We start from the raw sequence: 23876 nt of genomic DNA on the forward strand, positions 1-23876 counted from the left end.
GCGAGATTTTTTTTGTCGCAGGTATCTGTTCATCGCGAGCTCCCGCGCTTTCGGTTTTTGGTTGGATCTGGTGTGTGTGGTATACATAGCGGTGGTCACCATGAGTTTCCTCGTCATTGGACAAGGTAGGTCTGTTGTTGATACACAATATACTCTGTCCAGTGGGTTTTTTTTATTTATTTATTATAAACAAAGTTTCATATTTAAGTAATACACTAAATTAAGAAAAAACAATATGTGAAAGTTAATAGAACTAGTATGTTAGTTGGTTTCGCCAGGGAATCTTAAGTAGACTGTATTTATAAAAGGGGTACTCAGGTGAACAGAACAGGAATAATTGGAATAAAGGGAATAGCAGGTACTCACCTCTTCTGGAAGATCCTGGGTTCTTCTATATTCGTCTGAGTGTGCTGTCGAACTACAATATATATTTTTAACGGGATACTTAACGAAGAAATCAGTACGACGCCACGGCGGCAATTCAACAGTAATTCTAGGATTTCCTGGATTTATGATTAAATGTTGTGGTGCTGAAAACTTCGCGTGCGGTTATGTGACGGAATGTGTGCTACGCCATACGACCATAGTTGTCCCGGCTCGTGGTTTATTCTTAAATTGTACCGGCTTAGTTGCTAGGATAAAGGTGTAAGGGGTTAAGGAAAAGGTTTTGTGTTTTTTGGACAACTGGCGTTACCATTTAGCCATAGAGAGTCTCTCTTAGTCCGCACAATTTTTTTTTCTATGTACCTTCTTTAAACGTTAAAGCCTTAACTAATGCTATGTTTGTTATTTTAAAGTGATCACAGGAGTGAGGTACACTTTTGGGATTAATTATATATATTAAATTCATAAACAAAATTTAAGAACGATGCGCGGTTGGCTCGCTCAGGTGGTAATAGATCGCACGGAACCCGAGAGAACCCGAGTGGGTTCGAGTCCCGCATCTTCATAAATTTTGGTTATAAATTTAATTTGTATAATGTTATATTGTATTTAAATGTAACATTTTGATGTAAGTTATTTTATTCTATTATTATTACTAAATTTGTTATTGGCCAATTTTTAATTCGATAGTATTGATATGTTGATGGTGATGTGTTGTGTAGAGAAGTACGGCGGCAGCGTGGGTCTGGCCATCACACAGGCCATGGGGCTCACCGGCATGTTCCAGTGGGGCATGCGCCAGTCCACCGAGCTGGAGAACCAGATGACCAGTGTCGAGAGGTGACTAACATTTAACACTCAAACAATGCTTTCATGAAAACTCAGTCTTAGCACTTTTTCATATAATTTGCTCAATAATACAGATACATATGTTTTTGTAAAGTTTCTCAACTCGACCTTAGACTTCGAGTAGCGGATATTAATAAATAATAGCCAGTTACACCACCTTTACCCTTAGTCCCCTTTTTCACCGATGGGAGGCTCCTTTGCACATGTTGCCGGCTAGATTATGAGTACTACAACGGTGCCTATTTCTGCCGTGAAGCAATAATGTAAGCATTACTGTGTTTCGGTCTGAAGGGCGCCGTAGCTAGTGAAATTACTGGGCAAATTAGACTTACATCTTATGTCTCAATGTCTCCGTCTCGTCCCTTATTTTCATTAAAAAAAAATAGTGACTCTGTTTAATGCGATGATCCGTGTTTTCTATGACAGGATACAAGAATACTCTAATATAGAATCGGAGCCCCCGCTAGAGTCTAGCCCGGGCCAGAAGCCCCCGCCGTCGTGGCCGGACGCCGGGCGCATCTCCTTCCGCCACGTGTTCCTGTACTACGCGCCCGGCGAGCCGCCCGTTCTCAGGGATCTCACACTTGAGATTCTGCCCAAAGAGAAAGTGGGTATCGTGGGCCGGACGGGCGCCGGCAAGTCCTCGCTCATCAACGCGCTGTTCAGGTGACAATATATACACCCTCGCAAGTTCATTAACGTTCAATAAACAACTAGACTCACAATCACACACAAAAATTAAAGCAAAACCGATTGTGTTTCGACCGCGCTTTGAATGTAACGCCACGCAATGACAAAGTGTTTAGTGAAAAACTCGCCGGGTTCAAAGTCAAATAAGCTTGATTCAATTAGGCTCTAATCAAGCGCTTTTGAATCGTCGCTATAAATATTTCTTTTAAATTACTGAATCTACCATAACATGTCCGGGAAAAGTAGAGCTCGTGAGAAAAATATACAAGAAACTCAACGACGACTCATTTAAATCAAATATAGTAATAATGGTTGTTATATAGTAATAATGGTAGTAAATAATGGTTGTTATATACATAGACAAATTAGTTGCATCCAATATATGAAGGATGCTTAAATAATATCTAATATTTAATAAAAAGTAATAAAGAATCATCTGTATAAATGTAAATTATCGTATATTGAATGCATTAACCTTTAGATCTTGCATTCATTGTTTTGTGTAAAAATGCTTTATGAACATGATGGGTTATTTATTTTATTTCCGTATTAAAATAAAACAATTTTTAAAGGATTAAAACGCGTGTATCTCGCCTTAATCAAAGAAATTACTATTTCTGTATTGCAGGCTAGCAACAATAGAAGGTGAAATAATAATAGACGGGCGCGAGACCTCTCAGCTGGGACTGCACGAGCTGCGCAGCCAGGTGTCCATCATCCCGCAGGAGCCGGTGCTGTTCTCCGGGACCATGCGGCACAACCTGGACCCCTTCGACGAGTACCCGGACCAGGTGCTGTGGCGGGCGCTGGAGGAGGTACGATACTCAATCTACACTACTTATAGCAATAATATCAACTATTGCAATTCTATAGCCGTATGAAATTATTCATAATACTGCATTGTCTACTAAACACGCTAAAAACACTATCTATCTACCTACTCCAAACAGATATGTATACTGCAGTTAATAATATTGTTCCAAAATTAATAAACGATGCGGGATTCGAATTTTCGCACTTCGGGTTCCGTCTGAGCGGTCTTACCAACTGAGCCAACCGTCTGAGTGCCGCACCGATCGTAAGTCTTATCCAACTCTCAGGTAGTGGCTCTATCTACAAGTTCTGCTTTACAGTTGATAAACTACTCAATCCCAATAATTGCGTATAAGGAAATTGACTTAAGATGCAAGCTTAAAGCACATTCCCACCTTAGAGCAACGGATTTCATGACTTTGACGTTGCCTCACTATTATACGTGAGCCTCTTGCCCGGCTACCCTCTCTTAAATATTAAAATTAAAATATTTTTATTCAAAATACGATATAAAATCACTTATTGAAACTCAAAAACTATCACCCATTCGAAAGTATATGGCTCAGACCTAAGAAGAAGGGGCGCAAGAAACCTCAGTGGGCTTCTTTTTTTCATAGAAATATCGTTACAATTAATGTTTTCATTTAATAGCTTGAGGGTGGTCGCTCCATCCCCAATCTATCGTATCATTATTAAATGTATATATGTTATATTTGATATTATTCTATACATCACAAATGTTTAATATATTTGTTTTAAGTTTGTTCTTATTTAATGCACTGCCACCGTACCACGCCGCTCTTTCCATTGCAACGTACAAATGCAACTCAGCAATTAACCGCGGCGACTAAAAACGCCAGTCCACATCACACCGCGGCGCGTACATTACCTACACAATTTCTGTGCATTATTTATATTAGATTTACGATTAAAGTTTTATTTAACATTTAGTGTATAATTTCGGTGTCACAACCCAAACATCTTTTGGTCCTTCGAGCCGGATTTGAACTAGCGACCTATTTAGATATATTTATATCAATGATGACAATTAGTATGACGTAAGAACGTTGTGTCAGGTGGAGTTAAAGGAAGCGGTGTCGGAGTTGGCGGCGGGACTCAACTCGCGCATGTCGGAGGGCGGCGGCAACTTCTCGGTGGGTCAGCGGCAGCTCGTGTGTCTGGCGCGGGCCATCGTGCGCCGCAACCGGCTGCTGGTGTTGGACGAGGCCACGGCCAACGTGGACCCGCAGTGCGTATTGGACACACACATACACATCTCTATGTCTTCCTAAATATAATAATCTTTGCCCACGAAAAAAAATATTTTCGTGATCCCGCTTCATCGTACCGTTGCCCGAACTATGGCACCTATACCACGTTCACTGGCATCTTTCAACGCGCTCTTGGATAAGAATGCTCAATGGGACCCATTCAATGATGGATGAACTTGTATACTTCATTCAATTATTCTTTAATATTACTTTTTTGCTTATATTTTTTCCTTTTATTTTTTCCTTTTTTTCTTCCTTTCGTCTTACTAGTGTAAGTGGCACTGCCATGCTAATTCGGCAATAAATACGCTTTGTGATACTATACCACGGTTCGTCATTCTCACTAAGAGAGCTTCCATTAATTACGTGAGGCATTCTTGAGAATTTCTCTACGCTCCCATCTCCCCCTTTGTGAGATATCGTTTTTCCTCAACTCCCTCCCCCGCCCCTAATCTCACGCGAGATTCTTCAAAATTCATGTTTTGGCTGTATCGTTAAACACAACTTGTTCTATAACTTTTATTGAAGACTAGCAAAGACTAGTATTAATTGTGAATATTAACGTATTTTAAAATCACAATCATTTAATTAAATAATAAATATTAAACAAAAATAAGGAAAACATTCTAATTCAGTCCATGGAGACTCGTGCACATTTTTCACCGTTTTCTGCTAGAAAAATAATAACGTGATATTTGCCAAGACACCCCCTCGCCCCACTCCCCCTAAGTGAGATTTGAAAAGATTTTGCTCGAACACCGTACGTAATTAATGGACGCCCCCTAAGGCTGAGATCTATAAAGCGTACTTAGACTTTACTCACGTAAAATAAACAAACACAGCTAGAGTACATTCTTACAGCTTACAAGCTTAGTTCTCTATCTATCTCTTATCTTTGATTTCGTTTTTAGAGGCATTTGATAACTGAAATTATGCTAACCTTATGCTAATACAGTCCAATGCAAAAGTCATATTCGCGTTTTATCACACTCAGCCAAGTTTTACGTATATTAGTCTAAGTACGCTCTATAGATGTCAAGGTTGCTCAAAACTCTAAAGGTTGATGCATCTAATATAGGATAATTTATATTTAAAATTATTACATATTATATGTAATTATTAATGTTGTGAATCTTATTCCAGGACAGACGCGTTGATCCAAGCTACAATAAGGACCAAGTTCGCGGAGTGCACCGTACTTACGATAGCTCATAGACTGCACACCGTCATGGACTCTGATAAAGTTAGTCATCATTTATATTACTCATTTATCAACATTTTACGCTCTCAAATTTCAATTTAATCACACTAAATGTGAGTCACAATCACACAAGTATGAGGTGTTCATTATAATTATTATTTGTGTTATTAGACGAAAAAATGACATAAATAGTACATTATTGCAAAGGCCGGGAAGTAGGCAATTGCAGGTCGAGTATGAGTTTGAAGGCCGAACCGTAGGCGAGTACTTATTAATAAGACAGATAGTGTTACAAGAACCCAATGAACCTACCACATTAATTTACTACTTATTGAAGCCTTCTAAAACTCGCATTCGAGGGCCTCTATACACCCAAGTAAAAGAATCATATTTTCCCTGCGTGGTACATAATGCTTTATAATTCATATACATGGACAATAAAAGCTAATTATTTCATTTAGCAATTTAATTGCAAATATCAGTTTTTCAATTGAACACAGATAGCTGTTTGATGTCTTTTTGACAGATATTTTAAAATTGAAATTGACCTCTATTGCAGCCTGACAAAATATTAAATGTCCAAATAAAAGAACACGTCAGTAATTTTAATTTAATGCCCGCATAATTGCACGAACTACCTAATACACTTTAGGCCCGGTTGTCAATACGAAGGCAATTTCCGAGAAGCTGTAGTGTAAAATGTGTACAGGTTTTGGTGATGGACGCCGGGCAGATGGTAGAGTTCGATCACCCGCACGTGTTGCTGCAGAAGACGGACGGAGTGCTGCGCGGGATGGTGGAGCAGACCGGCCGCTCCATGGCCGACACCCTGGCCAAGGTCGCCTTGCAGGTACGGAGTCATCATATCATCATCAGCCGGAAGACTAAGATCGCCATGACCAGTATAGCAAGAGAATTCTATGGCCATGACGATCGGCCCTGCACTGTCCTTATCCAACATATGTTGGCATATTTGTCATTGCGTGGCGTTGTATTCAAAGCGCGGTCGAAACACAACTCAAACAAAACACTGCCTAATAGACACGTTGCCACGTGTAGTTTTGCTTCAGACATTTTTTGAGTGTGTTTGTTAGTCTAGTTGTTTACTGTAGTCAATGTAGGTACACTATTGTATAACAAATAGTTGATAATTATTTTCGTTGCAGGCATACAATAAGAAGTTCTTGCAGGAGTCGGCAGCCAGCGAATGAAGAAGCGGTTGAAAGACTCGTGTCAGTTCCTATTTACATGACGTGTCTACTGTCTACTTGGATATTGTGATACTTGTCTATCTCACTAAATTATACACCACAATGTTCTTGATTTTATACAGCATATTTATTCCGTTATTTATAACTATGGTTAAGAGTATCAAAGGGAACGTATAACAAGTGAGCTTTACTACATTATGTAGAATGTTTCGAATTAATTATTACTCTCGAATATTGTGTCGAGCCTCGTTCACGCCAAGACCGTGTCGCCGATAACTCGGTCGCATTTACAATTAATGTGATAATTTAGAATTATTTTCATGTGTTGTCTGGTGTGAGCGATGTCGAAGCGCAAATACATGTTCGTCACTTCAATTATATCCTGCCGTGTCGGGTGCTCGTATACTTAAGTAGTCAATTTGATTTCTAATGAATCTTTTATTCGAATCTAATTTAATTGTGATCATTTTACTTACGTCTTATGTACTTAGTTTAGGTAATTATTGAATGTCCGTTACCAACTGTATCAATATTTTTGATATTGTTTATTAGGAATGTGTGATGTGTGAATATCTCGAATTGTTTTTGAAATTATAAATGTGTGATATTAAAATGTAATTTTTATAAATAATCAATGTGAGAACAGTGCCTGCTAATTATTTTTTAAGATTGTTTGTTGATTTTTGCAAAATACAATTATATTTGCATGCTCTGGTTTTATTTGTTTACCTGTCTCTTTTGAAGAGCTCTCCGATACTAATTTGTAAATTAAATGCTGTTATCATTTCTGAAAACATTCTATGAGTGTATAATATTGCTCTAAAATTATTATAGTTCCCAAAAGTTAATAACAAGGAATTTATAAAATGCGGTTGAATATCGTACAGGTTCAAAGTTTTTCAGGAAATATACCATAATGTACTTACATTAAATCTTGAACAGGAATACTGGTAACTATTGCATATTCGTTTTGCAGATTAAACAGGATTACACGAAATTTATCTACATCTGGACTAACAATTTTTGTTTTACGACTTTTGTCGAAACTTAATATATTATATTCAAATATTTGTAGATGGAAAGGAATTTTCCTTCTCTCGAAAAAAAATTGTGCTGTTATCTAATTAGATACCAGCACAATTTTAGATTTTATTATTGACGGTAGATCTGAGGAATTCTTCAGATCTACCGTCAATAATTTAGCAGTGCGTGCCTTTAATAATAATCCAACCTCTAATCTCCGGATCAACTGACCGATTATGAATATTCTGTTACAAATAGAAAGCTACATTATTTGTGAATGTCATAAGCATATTAACCTGAAAAATTAAAAGACTTGTTCGTGGTTTTCGGATTTGCAAAGTATAGCAGTGGGAGGCTTCTTTGCACAGGATGCCGGCTAAGTTATGGGCGCCTTTTTCTGCCGTGAAGCAGTAATGTGTAAGCATTATTGTGTTTCGGTATGAATGACAAATGAGACATCATCTGATGTCTAGGTGACGAGCGCAATTTAAGTGCCGCTCAGAATGTTTCGATTTTCCGAGAATCCTGAGTGGCGCTGCATTGTAATGGGCAGGGCGTATCAATCATCGTTTGTTGAACGTCCTGCTCGTCTCATCCCTAATGGTCTTAAAAAAAGTCAGAGAAAATCGGCCACATGTTTTCTACGAACGCTGAACGATGAGAGATATGAATGTTTTGAATATGCATGTGGCAGCATTGGAACACCAACTAATAAAGTTTCGCTAGTTTATGTGGACGAAGTCGCGAATAACAACTAGGTATTGTATAAATTAAAATACAAATCGTATATTATTAATTATTTATTCGTTACCACATTAATATGCACATCTTAGAACAAATCATTTATTACAAATCGGAATGTAGTGAGTAGCATAATACAAAATTTGCTTAGCAATCACTTCAAATATTTACAACAATACTGCGAAATATTTCTATGTTTCACATAACTACCTACTTACCTGTCTTATCCAACGAACTCACCGCACTCATTGAAAATATATAAATGCATTCATCATTTATTATTATACCAATTAAATATGACGTATTTCACATAATTTAATGTGTTATAACATCTATTTCTTAATTTCTACTTTTTAATTTACTCAAATTTTCTCAAATTTACTCAAAATTCTAATTTGTAATCTGTATTCATAAAACATTTACCTTTATCACAGATTCATATCAATTTTCAAACAATTTACTAAAGTTGTGTATTACCTATTAAAATGATTTAAAATATACATCGATCAGATATTTGCAAATAACTGCCACAACATACATATAAAGAAATACACAGTACACGAGAGAAAAAAAAAACAAAAAAGAATTAGATCTAAATAGTTCACAATGGACAGATTCTCAATTTTGAGAAGAAATAATACTAAGAAATAAATTAAACAATTTCCAAAAAACATCTCGTCCACCAATAATAATTCGTTACATAAATTAAATAAATACTAAAGAATAACCGAGCGATAATAATAAATGTCATGTATAATTTCCATTTGGCACGAGATATAGAAAGTGGGAAATTCGTAAAACTATGGTAATAGACACTGAGATCTTGAGAAAACTGCAATCAGAATTCGTAGCGAGCTGCATCTCGACGAGGCAGAGGAGGGACCTTAACAAATAACCACAGTCTTCGTTTTAAGTATCAGTGTCAAACACTAAGTAGATCCTATCACTATATAATACACGATGTTCACTTCAGTCCCGTGACGTCACTGTTCACACTAGCGCCGTGAGACTCCCGGAACGACAGTTTTTACTTTCTTCAGATTCTGCCGGAACTGTTTTATCCTGTAATAAAAACATTGTATAAATACACATTAGATGCGAGAAAGACAATCAGTATGAAAATCTAATAATCTATGTTTGAAGGACTTCCCAATTCCCAATAATACTTCTATCACACTGATATGTTTTATAGACAAAAATACTTATATATCTCATCTATCACTGAGATTATTCTGAAGACGTATTTGACCTGATTCCCGCCACCAAATTTCAACACACGCCACAAACTTAGAAATCATCAAAACTATCTCGGAAAAAAATTGTATATTTGGCGTTCGCCCCCACTTCAATCTTTATTCGCTTACAGTTTATCTGCCACGAACTACCAAACAGTCGATGGTACAACAACAATACAAGGTTTTGTGGTGTTGTAAGAGAAAGTGGGCAGCAGTGATCACTTAACACTTAACTGTACGGTCGTTTGTCCTCCTCTTAAAAATCCATAAAAAAGACTTAAGGTACCGTATCTTAAATCATTTATACGTCTCGATAGAATGAGACAGCTATTAAAAAAGTAAAAAAAATACGTTGACAGTTAACCTCTCTTTTGAGCAACGAACGCACACAAAGTGGCATACAAATCGCGAGTGTAAGACGAAGCTTGTCACGCACACTAAAGTAATACGCTGGCCTGTTTCAATCGGTTGTCTAACAGAACTAAATAAGAGGCTCTATCTAGGACGTATAAATTATTTAAGGTACCGAGTATATAATATATACTGAGTCCACTTTGAGCACACTAGTACTCCTACCGTATGCATTCGCGGTCAACCTGGCGCTGTGGTGTTGGAATATCCAGAAGTCTAAGGTGCGAGCGACGTTTGACGGGTGAAATATGTTAGAAGACGAATCACATGAGGGTGATGACATATGACAGAAAACTTAGAACGCGCGGAAAATGACAGTAGACGGATGACATGAGACAGATGACAGTTGATGGATGAGATATGTCAGTTGACGTATGGAGTGCGACAGATGACAGTAGACAGTCGAGGTGCGACGTGTGGTACTCACGTTGTGATGCGGCAGACAGGCGGGAGGGAGGGGCAGCGCCAGCCGCAGCGCGGTCCAGAAGGTGCGGTCGTGCACGTGGCGCCACGGGATCAGCCGCGACCCGCGCACCATCTCCACGAACCGTTCACCGCATTCCTTCGCCTCCCGCTTCAGTTTAGGCAAATCCTGTAACAAAAACATTATTATTAAATCTGAGTTAACACAAGTAATTTGTTTTTGAGTGAATTAACCTTTATTTATTTATTGGGGCTATGAACATTTTCATATCAATATCAAACAAACCATACTCAACCTTTTCAGGTCAATTTCTCTATTGTCCATTTTTGGTAAGGTTTTCGAATCTCTGATACGTCCTAATCTTTTTTTTCATTTGAAATCGATTTAAGTCCCTCAACAGCATGGTTTCCACAATAAAATGTCTACCATAACAAATTTAACTGAATTTTCAACTCAAGTAATCGATAATATAGACAAGGGACACCAAGTGGACGCTATATATATGGATGTTAGTAAAGCTTTCGATCGGGTCAACCACTCAATTTTATTAAGTAAACTACATAACGCTGGCATTCAAGGAACTCTGCTGTCCTGGCTCTCGTCGTTTTTGTCGTACAGACAACTACAAGTTGTGGTTTGCGGGTATCAATCAGATTCATTCATGGCTCCATCTGGAGTCCCTCAGGGATCCCATCTAGGTCCTATAATATTTTTAGTATTTTTAAACAACTTGTGTGACCATATAAAATCTTAAAATTTTGCGTTATTTGCCGACAACTTAAAGATTTTTAAAGCTATCCAAACTCCGTTAGACTCGATTTCCCTTCAAAATGACTTAAACAGTATTTCCCAATGGCCTATTAAAAATAAATTGCCCCTTAATGTTAAAAAATGTCAGCATATAAAATTTACAAAGAAACTAATACCACATAATACTTCATATTCTTAAATAATCTTTCGTTAGATGAAGTGGATGACATCAGAGAACTTCGTATTATTTTAGACAAGAAATTATCCTTCAATACACACAGATGTAACAATCAATAAATGTTACAAATTATTAGGCTTTGTTTGGCGTAATTGCAAAACGTTTAAATCATGTTAACTCTTAAAATGGTTTATTTTGCTTTAATTCGTAGCTTATTAGAATACGGCTCCACCGTTTGGAATCCATTCTAAAAGGATATTATCAAATGAATCGAAAGAATCCAGAAACGCTTTCTTTTTTTGTTGTCAGTACATATCGTCGCTGGGTGAATGATCAAATGTTTCTATTCAAAATTTTAAATCACAAATTGACTGTCCCAATATCCTAGCCAAAACTAAATTTTCAGTGCCACGTGAAAGTGCACGTTTCACAAATTTCAAACCATTTTTTGGAAATTTATATAGAACTGAAGTCGGGGCTAATAGTGTTTTAGAAAGGATCTGCCGGGAGCACAATAATCTTTTCAACACTACTCGTGTTGACATCCACTCCTCCTCCCCTCAGAAATACAAAAAAGTATTGCATCAATTTATCAGTGCAGAAACCACATAACATTTTCTTTGTTTTAATTATCATTTTTAGTTAATTTAATTTTTGTTTTTTTTTCCATTTGCTCACTTTTACATTATATTAGTACAATACATATTTTTTTCATTGTAAACTTGGAACCCCGCACTTGCGCAACTCAAAAATGCACAATTAATACTTATTTTGTTATTTTTAAAAGCTAGTAATAGTGTATAATCTGTTGGTGAACCTGAACATAATATAACATAACATAAATAAATAAAACCTTCCCAGATCGAAAGTGTCATAAACGGGGATAGATGTTTCTTAAACTATTTACAATTTACATTACGTTCATATACAAAATAATTTAAAGGTAAACATTTCCTCATATATCTAAAAGTGAGTTAAAAACAGGGATCATCCAAAACCAGAGAAACACAAAAAAATGTACAATAGTACTATTATTATTGTCTATGATAAGTATATCCATATTTATGTACATACTATATATTTTTAAATCAAACCAAGACTTAAAATACTATTCTATTCTAGCATAGAGCCATATAAGGGATTGTGTATCTTGTGCTATGAGGAAGGGATGGCTGGTCCATGCGTCACGATCGTTAACGGGTGCTGCTTGTGTGTCTGGTCGATATTGTCTTCTACGATTCTTAATAATTGCTCGCAAAATACCTTCACTTATTAACAGTGTATGCGGATTGATACATCTACTGCACTTGGTTACTGTTATGAGCGGAATGAAGTAGTGCGGATTTACGTAATTTTGCGGAAATTCATAATTATCCATACGTTTTAGTTTTCTTGAGTGTTAATTCCAGTAAACTCTGGCACGAGACTTGTGCCAGAGTTTGGCGAGTCAACATCTGCTGAGGATGCCTCGTGTAGAGGCGAAACGCGTCGAATTGTTTGAAGACAAATATTGGCGGAAATAACACTCAAGAAAACTCAAAACATTTTGATTTTTTTCAACACACACGTAACACCCAAGTAAGTCAAAACATTTATGTAATTATAGTGCATCACGTTACGTTACGTTATAAACAATGTACTAAATATAATGCAACATGCTGAAACTGTAAATATAGATTAAAGAGTGGCAATGAGTTTCTAACCATTTTTTTTTATTAAACCTCTACTTTTTCGAAGTGATGACAAAATCTTTGACATTCATAAAGTGTCATTCTGAACTAAGTGGATATATTGTGATTTACCTTTATTTCTTTTTTTTTATTGAAGAGGACGATAAACTAGCATACGTGTCGCCTGACGTTAGGTGATCACCACCACCCACATTCTCTTGCAACACCAGAGGAATTACAGGAGCGTTGCCGGCCTTTAAGGAAGATGTACGTGCTATTTTTGATAGTACCAATGTCATAACGTCCTGGAAACACCGCACAAGGTGGACAACAAGCTTGTTTGTACGTGGAAGAAAGTTCTTTAAAAACCGCCGCACTGTGGAGGAAGGTATGACTCCCAGATGTTACTTTGACGGGAGTCAGGTGGAGGAGGTGGTCACCTGCAGGAGCACGACGACGGGCGGTAGCGGCAGCGCGCGCAGCTGGCGGAGAGCCACCAGGAGCTGGTGCGGGGAGTACTGCGCCGGAGACAGCACCGCCACCACGGAGCGACAGCGGCCACACTCACGGCTGGCCTCCTGGTACCCTGGACAACATACACATACACATACACACTACTACCGACATTTATTTATAGGACAACCAGTAGTTGTTACATTCTAATACGCTTAAAATATATCAAATATTAACAAATAATGAGTTGAATGTACAACAAATTAAGGTGTCACAACATGCACAGTCTTTGCTTCCGTGTCACCAAGAAAACAATTATATAAAATAAAGCAAAAATTATAAAATCAAGATACGAATTTGACAACAAAAAAAAAAAGAATATTAATCATATTTTGGCGCCTAACAATCTAGTAATATTTTTTTTAAAAGCAGGTAAAGAATCTTTAAAAATATCTACTTCACCACAGATGAATTAATACGTTCTTGATAGACGTGGCATGGGAGAAAATTGCTTAAAGTTAGTTTTGGTAAATGGCTGATGGAACAGGCCAGCTCCGACCTACGTACGCCGGGAACTCGTAAGCTGATGGAGTGCACGAGTGATGGACTGTCGAACTGATTTCTAATTATTTTGTATAAAAATGTTAGATCTAGCATTTGTCGTCGAACAGACACTGAATAAAGAACAAAATTACTAAGTCCAATGACTTTTTGGTAATTACAGAACTACATACCCTGTGTATCCCCGGGGCATAAAAAGAATAGGGAAGTCCCAGGCCCAGATTTGTCGTAAGAGGCGACTTATGGCATTTACCAGAGGCTTCTTTGCACAAGATGCCGGCGAAGAAGAAGTAATGTGTAAGCATTATTGTGCTTCGGTCTGAAGGGTGCCATAGCTAGTGAAATTACTGGGCACGTGAGACTTAAGATCTTAAGTCTCAAGATGACGAGGGTGTAGTGCCGTTCAGAGTTTTTCAAGAATCCTGAGCGGCGCTTATTTATAAATAAATTTAAATGTTTTATAAAAAAAAGCTCTCTCGTAAATCCTATTACTCTACTGCTGAATATCTAAATGATCGGACAGCCTGGGACTAGATTGTGATTATGTTATAGCAATAGATATGACAATATTGTATATTTTTATTGAAAAGAGCGCAAAAAAGGAACGCTGGGAGAGTTTCTTGCGCCGCTTCTTCTCTCTCAGAGCGCCATTTGTTTCCGAAGCGGTAGAAGTTATTAGAAATGACATCAAAAAGAATTCTAAAGGAATAAATTTTGAGAAAATAAATGCCTTTTATGCCTTTTTATTGTAATGGGCAGGGCGTATCAATTACCATCAGCTGATCGTCCTATTCGTCTCACCCCGCAATATTATTTGTAGAGAATAGGCGATGGTGGTGATATTAGATAATTTATACGTCTAGAAGAGACTCTTGCTGTTAGACAAACGTTAAAACCAGGTTTATTAGTTTAGTGTGTGTGACAAGCTACGTCTTACACTCGCGATTTGTATGAAAATTTGTGTAACATTGCTCAACTATTGCTAAATGTCAATTTTTTGAAGTTTTCACAGCTGGTGTCATATAGTCTATCTAGACGCATAGATGGTCCAAGGAGGTGGTATACTCACAGTGGTCTGGCTGCGTGGACAGCGGCACCGTGTGCACCCGGTACTTGTACTTGAGCGCCAGGGTCGGCAGCAGAGCTCCGCGGACCAGTTCACCGTCCACCGCTGTGAAGCACACCGCCACGTCGAACTCCTTCTGAAGCACTGCCGACAAACAACAGCGTCACACACGACCATAGACAAAATTTGCAATAAAAATAGGGTCTAATAAACTATAAATGATAGAATTGTCAGTCAGTACTGTAGCATTTAAAACAAAAACAACATGGCATAACCGAAAATCGTGAGGATTTTCTATAAAATTTTTCTCATATGTCGATAAAGAAGTTTCACTTCAAAAATCTATTATATCACTAGTGGAACCGACAGACGTTGACCTGTACACAAAATCGGTCCAGCCGTTAAGAGGAGTTCACTAACATACACATGAGCAGGAGAATTATATAATATGGACGGAATTGAGAATCTAAACCAATCTCAAATTCACTGAAACAAACAAAAAAATCCAGCCGGTCCAGCCGTTTAGGAGGTAGTTTAATTGTGAATCTAAACCATTCTCGAATCCACCTGAAGACACACACCAATCTCAAATTCACTGGAACACACACAAATATCATCAAAATCGGTCCAGCCGTTTAGGAGGTAGTTCAATAATTGTGAATCTAAACCATCCTCGAGTCCCCTTGAACTCACACAAAAAATTTCATCAAAATCGGTCCAGCCATCTAGGAGGAGTTCAGTGACATACACACGCACACAAGAAATATATATAAAGATTTAATTTTTCTATACCTCTGCTATTATCTATCATTTATATAGCCACGGTCACTAATATAAGTAAATACTAGGTTAGGTATGGTAGGTTCATAGAAATATTAGGTAATTCGCAGTAGGTACTTACTATATAACATACATACTATTTTTATGTTTAAACATTACTTACACTTAACATATAACTGTAATAAGAACATCAGATTTTTTTTTAAATATAATTTACCATTAACACTTAAACACTGTTAAGTGAGCGACTATTTTATACGATAAATGAATTTCTGAACGCGAATAATGTCATAACATAAAATGTGTAACTTTTTGTTAATAATTAATTAGACAATATTTATTAATATTATGTGAGTCTGTTCTGTATTATTTTATAGTATTATGATAATTAATATTTATTGTTTCTGGCATGTAGACATCTAATCTTGTTATGTGTATCTATATATTAATTTGCATACCTAAGCCTGGCGCAACATGTGAAACTGTAAGATTATACCATTGTAACATACCATGTTTATAAGCAAATAAAGAATTTGATTGATTGATTGATTGATTGATTGATTGATTGATTGATTGATTGATTATGCTGTTGGGTATATTTTGTAATTTTCACATATCCCGCGTTGGCTGTATGGGTGTGGCATCAAATCCACTGGGTTTAATACCATTAAAAATCTAAGCATACGAAGGGACAAATATCGGCAAGCGACTTTGTTTTATACTATATAGTGGTAATGTCCTAGGGATGCTTGTATTGCACACCGTAATAAAGCGACAATGTGACGTCATCGACGTCAGGTCAAGAGATACTGTGTTGTTACAAAAAAGTTAAACATGTGTTGAACACTTGTTTTAAAAAAGTAAAACAAACCTGTGTCTTTCGGTTATTTAGCGTTCAACGAGTTGAAGTTTGTCTAACGGAGAGATCATATTCATAATATGGAAGATTTAGATTAATATGATGACAGATAAAATATAACAGCTGACAAAATCGAGTTCCGTTCAAAAGAACTGGACAATTTTTAATTGTTTTTTAAAACCAGTTCAGTTCGTGGTTTACTTAACGACATTTTAGTTAAACACAAACTGAACTCTGTTTTGTAATAGAAAAGGATCCATTTAGGACATCTTGTTATGTTTTTAAAGTACCTTCACTTCTGGGATTAATACACAAAGAGCGACATCTCGAGTCAATTTCTTAATATACAAATATTAGGGTTGAGCAGGTGATCAACTGTAGAAGAAGCCACAACCTGAGAGTTGAACAAATCATACAAGATTTTATGACGATACGTCACTCGAACGGTTAGCTCAGTTGGAAGAGCACTGGTACGGAACGCCAGAGGTCGTGGGTTCGAGTCCCGCATCGTTCATAAAATTTTATTTTTCCACTTTAGACGTCATTATTGTAAGGTTCTGACCTTGTATAGTGTCTAAAGCATAGGTTCTCAACGTGGGTGATAACACCCCCTTGTGGGCGTTTGAGACTTTCGGGGGGGCAGTAGAAGACCCAGAGAAAATTAGGGCAAATTAGGCATTGAGATGGCGCAGATGAGGCATGGGTAGATTAAAAAATATAGTCTAAAAAGGCAAAAAATACACGCTAATCACGTACTAAAGTAAAATAAAAAAACATATTCTCAAAGTGTGCGGTGAGCAAAATAAGGTTGAGAAACTATGGACTCTAAAGCATGTAATAACATCAACAATGTAAAGTGTGTGTGTACCTCGCGCGCGGGTCGCGGCGGTGGCAGCCCGCGCACGGGCGTGGCGGGCCGCCAGCAGCAGGCGCGGCGTGCAGCGCCGGTGCAGCATCAGCGCTGACGTCATCAGCAACAGCGCCGCTACCCCGCCCAGCAGCAGCGCCCGCCACTGCAGCGACTCGCCGCCGCTCCACGCCGTCGACCCCCACTCGCCGTCTGCAAGTTATATTACAATCATGTTGCGCGCTATTGGGAGCGACCGCTCTCAGGCCTTTAAATAATAAGTGAAAAGGGGTGCACTTAGGGGTAGATATACATATTGGTTTTATGGTAAAAGTATTTATTTACTTAAGGTACTAAACCTATCTATGATACTTGCTAAATAACTATAATTAATGGTTCTACTAGTGAGTACGCGGATCTCTACTATTAATTGGTTAAAATGGTTACTCGGACCAGTCCTGTAATGGTTATAGGCAAATGGTTAATGGTAACTTGGACCGGACCGATCAATGGTCTCGCGTACTGCATCTCTACTATGCATTGGTTATAATGGTTACTCGGGCCGGTCCTGTAATGGTTAATGGTAACTAGGACCGGCCCGATCAATGGTCACCCGCGTACTGCCTTACTAAATGGAACACATGGTTTTATTACAATTAATTTTATCTACTAAGCAATATTTGTAATATAATGCTGTTCGATGGATTTACATCGAACAATAAGTTTAATTGTAAAATTTTACTTTGTAAACATATTTTTTTGATAAAAAAAATCACGCTGAGTTTGTCATTATTCTCAGGTCACAGGCATTCATTTTGGAATGAGTGGTAGTTTTTGACTTTCAATAAGTAATGCTAAATCCTAATTTTAATAAAAATATTTGAATTTGCCCACTACAATTCACAACACAGTGCAATCCTAGATGTTTTTAAGACTGGGAACTGATACACCCGTCCATTACAATGTAGTACTGGTCACGATTCTTGAAAAACACAAAAATCTGAGCGGTTCTACATTTGAGCTCTTCACTTTGAGACATAAGATGTTAAGTCTCATTTACCCAGTCATTTCACTAGCTCCAGCGCACTTCGGACCGAAACACAATAATGCTTACATACATATTAATGCTTCACGGCAGAAATAGGTGCCGTTGTAGTACCCATAATCTAGCCGGCATCCTGTGCAAAGAAGCCTCCCACTGGTAGTGTTCGTCTCGGACTTCCGTTAATGTATATTAATATGATAATGTAAGGAAAGGTTATTTATTAATAAAATCTTTAATGGATTATAAAATATATTTTATTCTTAGTTACAATTCTTGGTCGCTTCTTACGACACCTTTGGGCCTGGGACTTCTTTATTCTTTCTATGCCCCGGGGAACAATTATAGTAAGCACAAAATTTTGGAATCTTAAGGATTTAAAAATAAAGATCCTTGTCATAAATCAAACTGAAGCATAAATCGAACGGGCACATTACTACTTGGAAATCTCTTATATATATATGTATATAACAAAAATCAAGAAGTAATAAAATAAAAGTGTATAGATATAATACACAAGATTTGTCTTGTGTATGGTGAATGGAAATTATATTATGATAGGTATTCTAAAATCATCCACCAATTCAACCAAAATTTGATTTATCGCTTGTGGACACCTAATAAAATATAAATTTTGCCTTTAATTAGCTTTGCTGGCACCCTACTCTTGGACTGGTACCCTATGAATAGGAAACGTAATCAAAGCAGACCTAATAAGATATAGAGCGATGACATAGTAGAAACAGCAGGAAAGATGTGGACAAGAATTGCAAAAGACAGGAACGAGTGGAAATTAATGGAGGAGGCTTTTACCGCTAAAGGCGGTACTATATCGAAAATAATAACTAATAATACTAACAAAATAGGTACTTTTATATAAAATAGTGAAATATTAACATACTAATAAATACAATTTATATGTACCTAAATGTATGATGTAAGGAAATAAAGCTCTCAATAAAAAATAAATTTCTTTTACTCTTATAATGCACGGTGACGTAGCTCCGGGAGACCACGTCGTTGCTATGCACCACACACACGTAGGTGCCGTAGTCCTGGGCGGACACGCGCTCGAAGCTCACGTACGACCCGATGATGTCCTCCACATCCTCTCTGGAAACAACAACCTGACATTCAACGACAACTTTGATATTGAAGAACAAATATTACTTACATTAGTTACTTTTAAAGAGTATTTTATTATATTTTTCGGTGGACCCCTTTTTATTGTAGTTTCTTAGTCAACAAGTCTTTAACGGCATCCTAAAGCTCATTATTGTCAGACCACTGTGTGGCCGTAGCTTTTATATGACATTAGAGGACGAGACGATCAGGACGTTCAGCTGATGGTAATTGGTACGCCCTACCCAAAACAATGCAGTGCCGCTCAGGATTCTTGAAAAACCTAAGAATTCTAAGCAGCTACAAGTCTCATTTTCCCAGTAATTTCGCTACCTACAGGCGCCCTTCAGGCCGAAACACAGTAGTGCTTACACATTACTGCAATCTAGCCGGCATATGGTGCAAAAGAGCCTCCCACTGATACTTTAACTGTTATAAATAATTTCACTCGCTTTTTGAACCAGTAACTGCAAGTCTCACTGTGTGTACATACACCATAATGTGACTGAAGCAAACACAAGTCGCGTGGGCGTCCAAGTGATATGAGCGATCCTTCTGTTTGTTTAGAAGTTGTCTTACCTTGTAGTTTTTTCTTCTGTTTGTGACGACAATAGCTCTCCTTCAGTTCCGTTCGGCCAAACCTTACGCCATCGGAGGTCACTGCGAGCGTCCGCTAAGTTGGATCGACCTAAAAATATTATGAGTATATTTCTTTTACTACATAACCAAAACCATCCATTGCATGCATTGTAGCATGATGATAATGCTACATTTTATTTCTTGTTTTGCTGTGTATTCACATCACCGCACATAAAAAATTCGCCTACGAATTATTCGTAATATAATAACTATAGTTATAAATAGTCACACACAATATCGTTTCAATTATATTATAGGTTTATCTGTAATAAACATTAAATTTAATTAATTGTTATCATTAAGTATATTTTGTAGAATCCTCCCCCACAGATCTCCACGACGATCGGTCTTGCGCTACCCTCATCCAACGTATTCCGGCGATCTTGACCAGATCGTCGGTTCATCTTATGGGGGGCCTACCAACACTGCGTCTTCCGATACGTGGTCGCCATTCGAGGACTTTCCGACCCACCGGCCATCTGTCCGTCGAACCCTACCACTCTACCTAACCCTACCCACTCAATCAGTTTCGCAATCATTTGAGCTATGTCGGTGACTTAGGTTCTCCTACGGATCACCTCATTATTAGTAAATATTTATTAAAGTAACTAGGTATATTCAAATACCTAAGAACATGCGCGCGATACATATAAAGAAAACATTTCACAAATTTATGTTATTGTGTAAACCAATAAAGTCGACCAACACTCAAATAAGGCTGTTACAAATCCATATGAACTTGATATAAATCTTAAATCACACAATATTAAATATTTATATAAGGACAGATATTACACGTTTTCTTTTATTGCCGTTGTAAACGCTTCATAATTCCGGAGAAACCTTTATTAAGAGAGATAAGAATTGCAAGAAAACGTATATTTACCATGTAGGCGTTCTGTAGTTATTATTTGTTACTGTATGAAACGAAAATATCCAAGACTTATGAAGATATAAATACTATATATGTATGTATATATGTATATATATATATATATATATTCATTCAGCGAATTCAATTCACACAGCGAAGCGGGCGGGAACTGCAAGTATATATATATATATATATACTTGCAGTTCCCGCCCGCTTCGCTGTGTGAATTTTAAAAGGAAGGAACGTTGGAATTCGAAAAAAAGTGTGTGTGTCAGCTCCGACGCACGACTGGAGTTTACTTCTCGAGAACGAAATTTGAAAATTTTGAAATTCCAGCAAAAATGCCTACACAAAACTCCTTTTAAAAAAACTCTATGAAAATCTAACAAATCCTTAACGCTCAAAATATGTCAGGAAATGCCCAAACACAACTCCTGTTAAAAGCGGAACTGAAAATTCCAATTTTAAAAGGTCCATCAAGGAAGTTACATTTTGGCACACAAGTGAAAGGTGCGCGAGAAATGATGCGCACCAAAAACGTTACTATCCCATATTTTGATGAGTAGGTTTTACTCTCAATAAAGAATCGATTTTCATATAAGGAACATATTGGAGTTTACTCCTTAGTAAACTCCAATAAGTAGCCATAAACCATCTAGGATAAACGTCGCATCGAATGGTGGTAGTTTCATGTCGATACGATCAGCGGTTTAGGCGTGATTGAGCCTCAAACAAAGACCATTTACATTATATACAGACATCATTATTACAGATTGGAAGTATCAACTAAAATACATTTACATACATACAATATTGTTTATGGAATAATTACTCATACTTTTCTTAAACACAATTTGGAACTGAGGTATTAAAATTATTATACATTAAGGTATCACGTATACGGTAAGGATCACCTGGTGTTAAGTGATCACCGCCACCCTCCTTCTCTTGCAGCACCAGAGGAATCATTGTTGGCCTTTTATAAAATTATAGCAACCGCAGCAAGTTTACCATCATACTTATTTCTGCCGGTAGACAACGGAGTACTTGAATTTTTGTGTTCCGGTTCAAATTATGTAGATGCCGGTGTAGTTAGAGACACATGGCACATTGCACCATAATCAACATGACGGACCCATAACAACAAGAGCGGGGTTGTTCAACCACATTCTCCCTTTAAAGGCCCTGCCCATAACAATGCAATGTCTCTTAGGATTCTTGAAAATCACAAAAATTCTGAGCGGCACTACAATAATTGCACTCGTCACCTTGAGACATAAGTTGTCAAGTCTCATTTGCCCAGTAATTTCACTAGCTACGGGGCCCTTCCGACCGAAACACAATAATGCTCACACATTACTGCTTCACAGCGGAAAAAACCGTTGTGGTACCAATAATTTAGTCGCCTCTCACGACACCCTTGGGCCTGGGACTTCCCTGTTTTTTTTTATGCAACGGTGTAAGCACTGGGCAAAATGATGTAAACTATATGATAGGCTTTTACATCTCTATCTTAATAATAATAATAATTACTTACCGACGAGAGCTTCGCAGAACAGCCTGCACTTGGTTCCCTCCTCCACCCACTGGTCCTTCGATATGAACATTGTTTTCGGCGCGTCCGACGGCTTTTCTGTGAAACGAATATCGACCTAATTACAAAAATCGCCGATACGAATAACTTCCACGAACGCGTGCATGTCCGATGGCATTTTAATATGTACAGTTATGTTAATCACGCGCGTATTGGAATTCCGAAAAAACTTCAATACGCATATGAATATATTCGACAAAGATGATGTAAATACGACGTAATAAGGGACGGAACAGCCTGAGTAAAAACACACGGGCAAAGAAACTTAACCCGTACTCATAAAAAAAATATTCAAAAATAAAACACATAATTCACCGAAATAAATAATTATTCAGTAGACACTGACAACTTACGTCGGGCCGTCTTACGGCCGTTACCATTATACTATCTACAGATAGAGATAAATTACTACCTTCTACTGTCAATAATCTGAAGCTGTCCCAATGTACCCGATAAGTCATTCTTACCGCCTTATATTGGAACGCGTGAATTGCAATTTCCATACAAACTTCTATCGCTGAAAAGCTATACGTCGTCCCATTGATAGACAGCGTGTAACGGATAAAGTGAGTTACCGCCGATAATTTTATCGGGACATAAAAGTCAACGATTTTTTATCTCAAGTAAGAGATAGACTGAATATTGGGAAGGGCCGTTATGCGACCACATAAGGGTGATTAACAAAGGGCATGTAAATACTACGTAATAAGAGGCGGGAGTCTGCCTTAGTATTGCATCATTTTACATTTTACATATATTGTAATTGAAATGATTTGTGGGTGGATGTAAGTGTAAATCTTGATATAAAAGAGTGGCAATGAGTTTCTTGCTACTTCTTCTCATTAGCTCAACCCTTTACGAAGTAGCGGTAGATTCAATAAGAATTTTTTTTTTTTTTTGACATTGATAAGTGTCATTTCCGTGACCTACTTGAATAAACTGATTTTGATTTGATTTGATTTAAAAATTTAAATTTAGTTTAGTATGAAACGTGCAGTCATTTGACATAAAATTTGAAATAGTAGCAATTACAGTACGGCGATTGGTGAAGAAGTATCATCCGGCAAAGTTTGAAAGCAAACATACATGACTCGGAAACAAACATCCATATTCATCATACATTTGTTTGCACCTACCGGGATTCGAACCCGGGACCTCCAGCTAAGTAGGTAGGGTCGCTAGCCACTC

General features: G+C 37.5%; 2 protein-coding genes across 2 annotated transcripts in view; one reads left to right on the forward strand and one right to left on the reverse strand.

The window, feature by feature from the left end:
- LOC126971195 (ATP-binding cassette sub-family C member 4-like) overlaps positions 1 to 7126 on the forward strand; it is a 93191-nt gene extending 86065 nt beyond the window's left edge. Inside the window, exons 20-27 of the mRNA XM_050817359.1 lie at positions 22 to 125; positions 1107 to 1224; positions 1660 to 1899; positions 2552 to 2738; positions 3813 to 3985; positions 5151 to 5250; positions 5918 to 6058; positions 6375 to 7126. Of these exons, the coding sequence (XP_050673316.1) occupies positions 22 to 125; positions 1107 to 1224; positions 1660 to 1899; positions 2552 to 2738; positions 3813 to 3985; positions 5151 to 5250; positions 5918 to 6058; positions 6375 to 6419 (1108 nt within the window). The 3' untranslated portion in view covers positions 6420 to 7126. The remainder of the gene's footprint in view (positions 1 to 21; positions 126 to 1106; positions 1225 to 1659; positions 1900 to 2551; positions 2739 to 3812; positions 3986 to 5150; positions 5251 to 5917; positions 6059 to 6374) is intronic.
- Positions 7127 to 8581: 1455 nt separating this feature from the next.
- LOC126971207 (uncharacterized) overlaps positions 8582 to 23876 on the reverse strand; it is an 88038-nt gene continuing 72743 nt past the window's right edge. The window contains exons 4-11 of the mRNA XM_050817383.1: positions 22632 to 22727; positions 20161 to 20269; positions 19439 to 19572; positions 17439 to 17630; positions 14935 to 15075; positions 13292 to 13437; positions 10257 to 10421; positions 8582 to 9245 (exon numbers count right to left, since the gene is read on the reverse strand). Of these exons, the coding sequence (XP_050673340.1) occupies positions 9174 to 9245; positions 10257 to 10421; positions 13292 to 13437; positions 14935 to 15075; positions 17439 to 17630; positions 19439 to 19572; positions 20161 to 20269; positions 22632 to 22727 (1055 nt within the window). The 3' untranslated portion in view covers positions 8582 to 9173. The remainder of the gene's footprint in view (positions 9246 to 10256; positions 10422 to 13291; positions 13438 to 14934; positions 15076 to 17438; positions 17631 to 19438; positions 19573 to 20160; positions 20270 to 22631; positions 22728 to 23876) is intronic.

The sequence above is a fragment of the Leptidea sinapis genome, chromosome 23 (genome assembly GCF_905404315.1).
Source record: "Leptidea sinapis chromosome 23, ilLepSina1.1, whole genome shotgun sequence".
NCBI lineage: Eukaryota > Metazoa > Arthropoda > Insecta > Lepidoptera > Pieridae > Leptidea > Leptidea sinapis.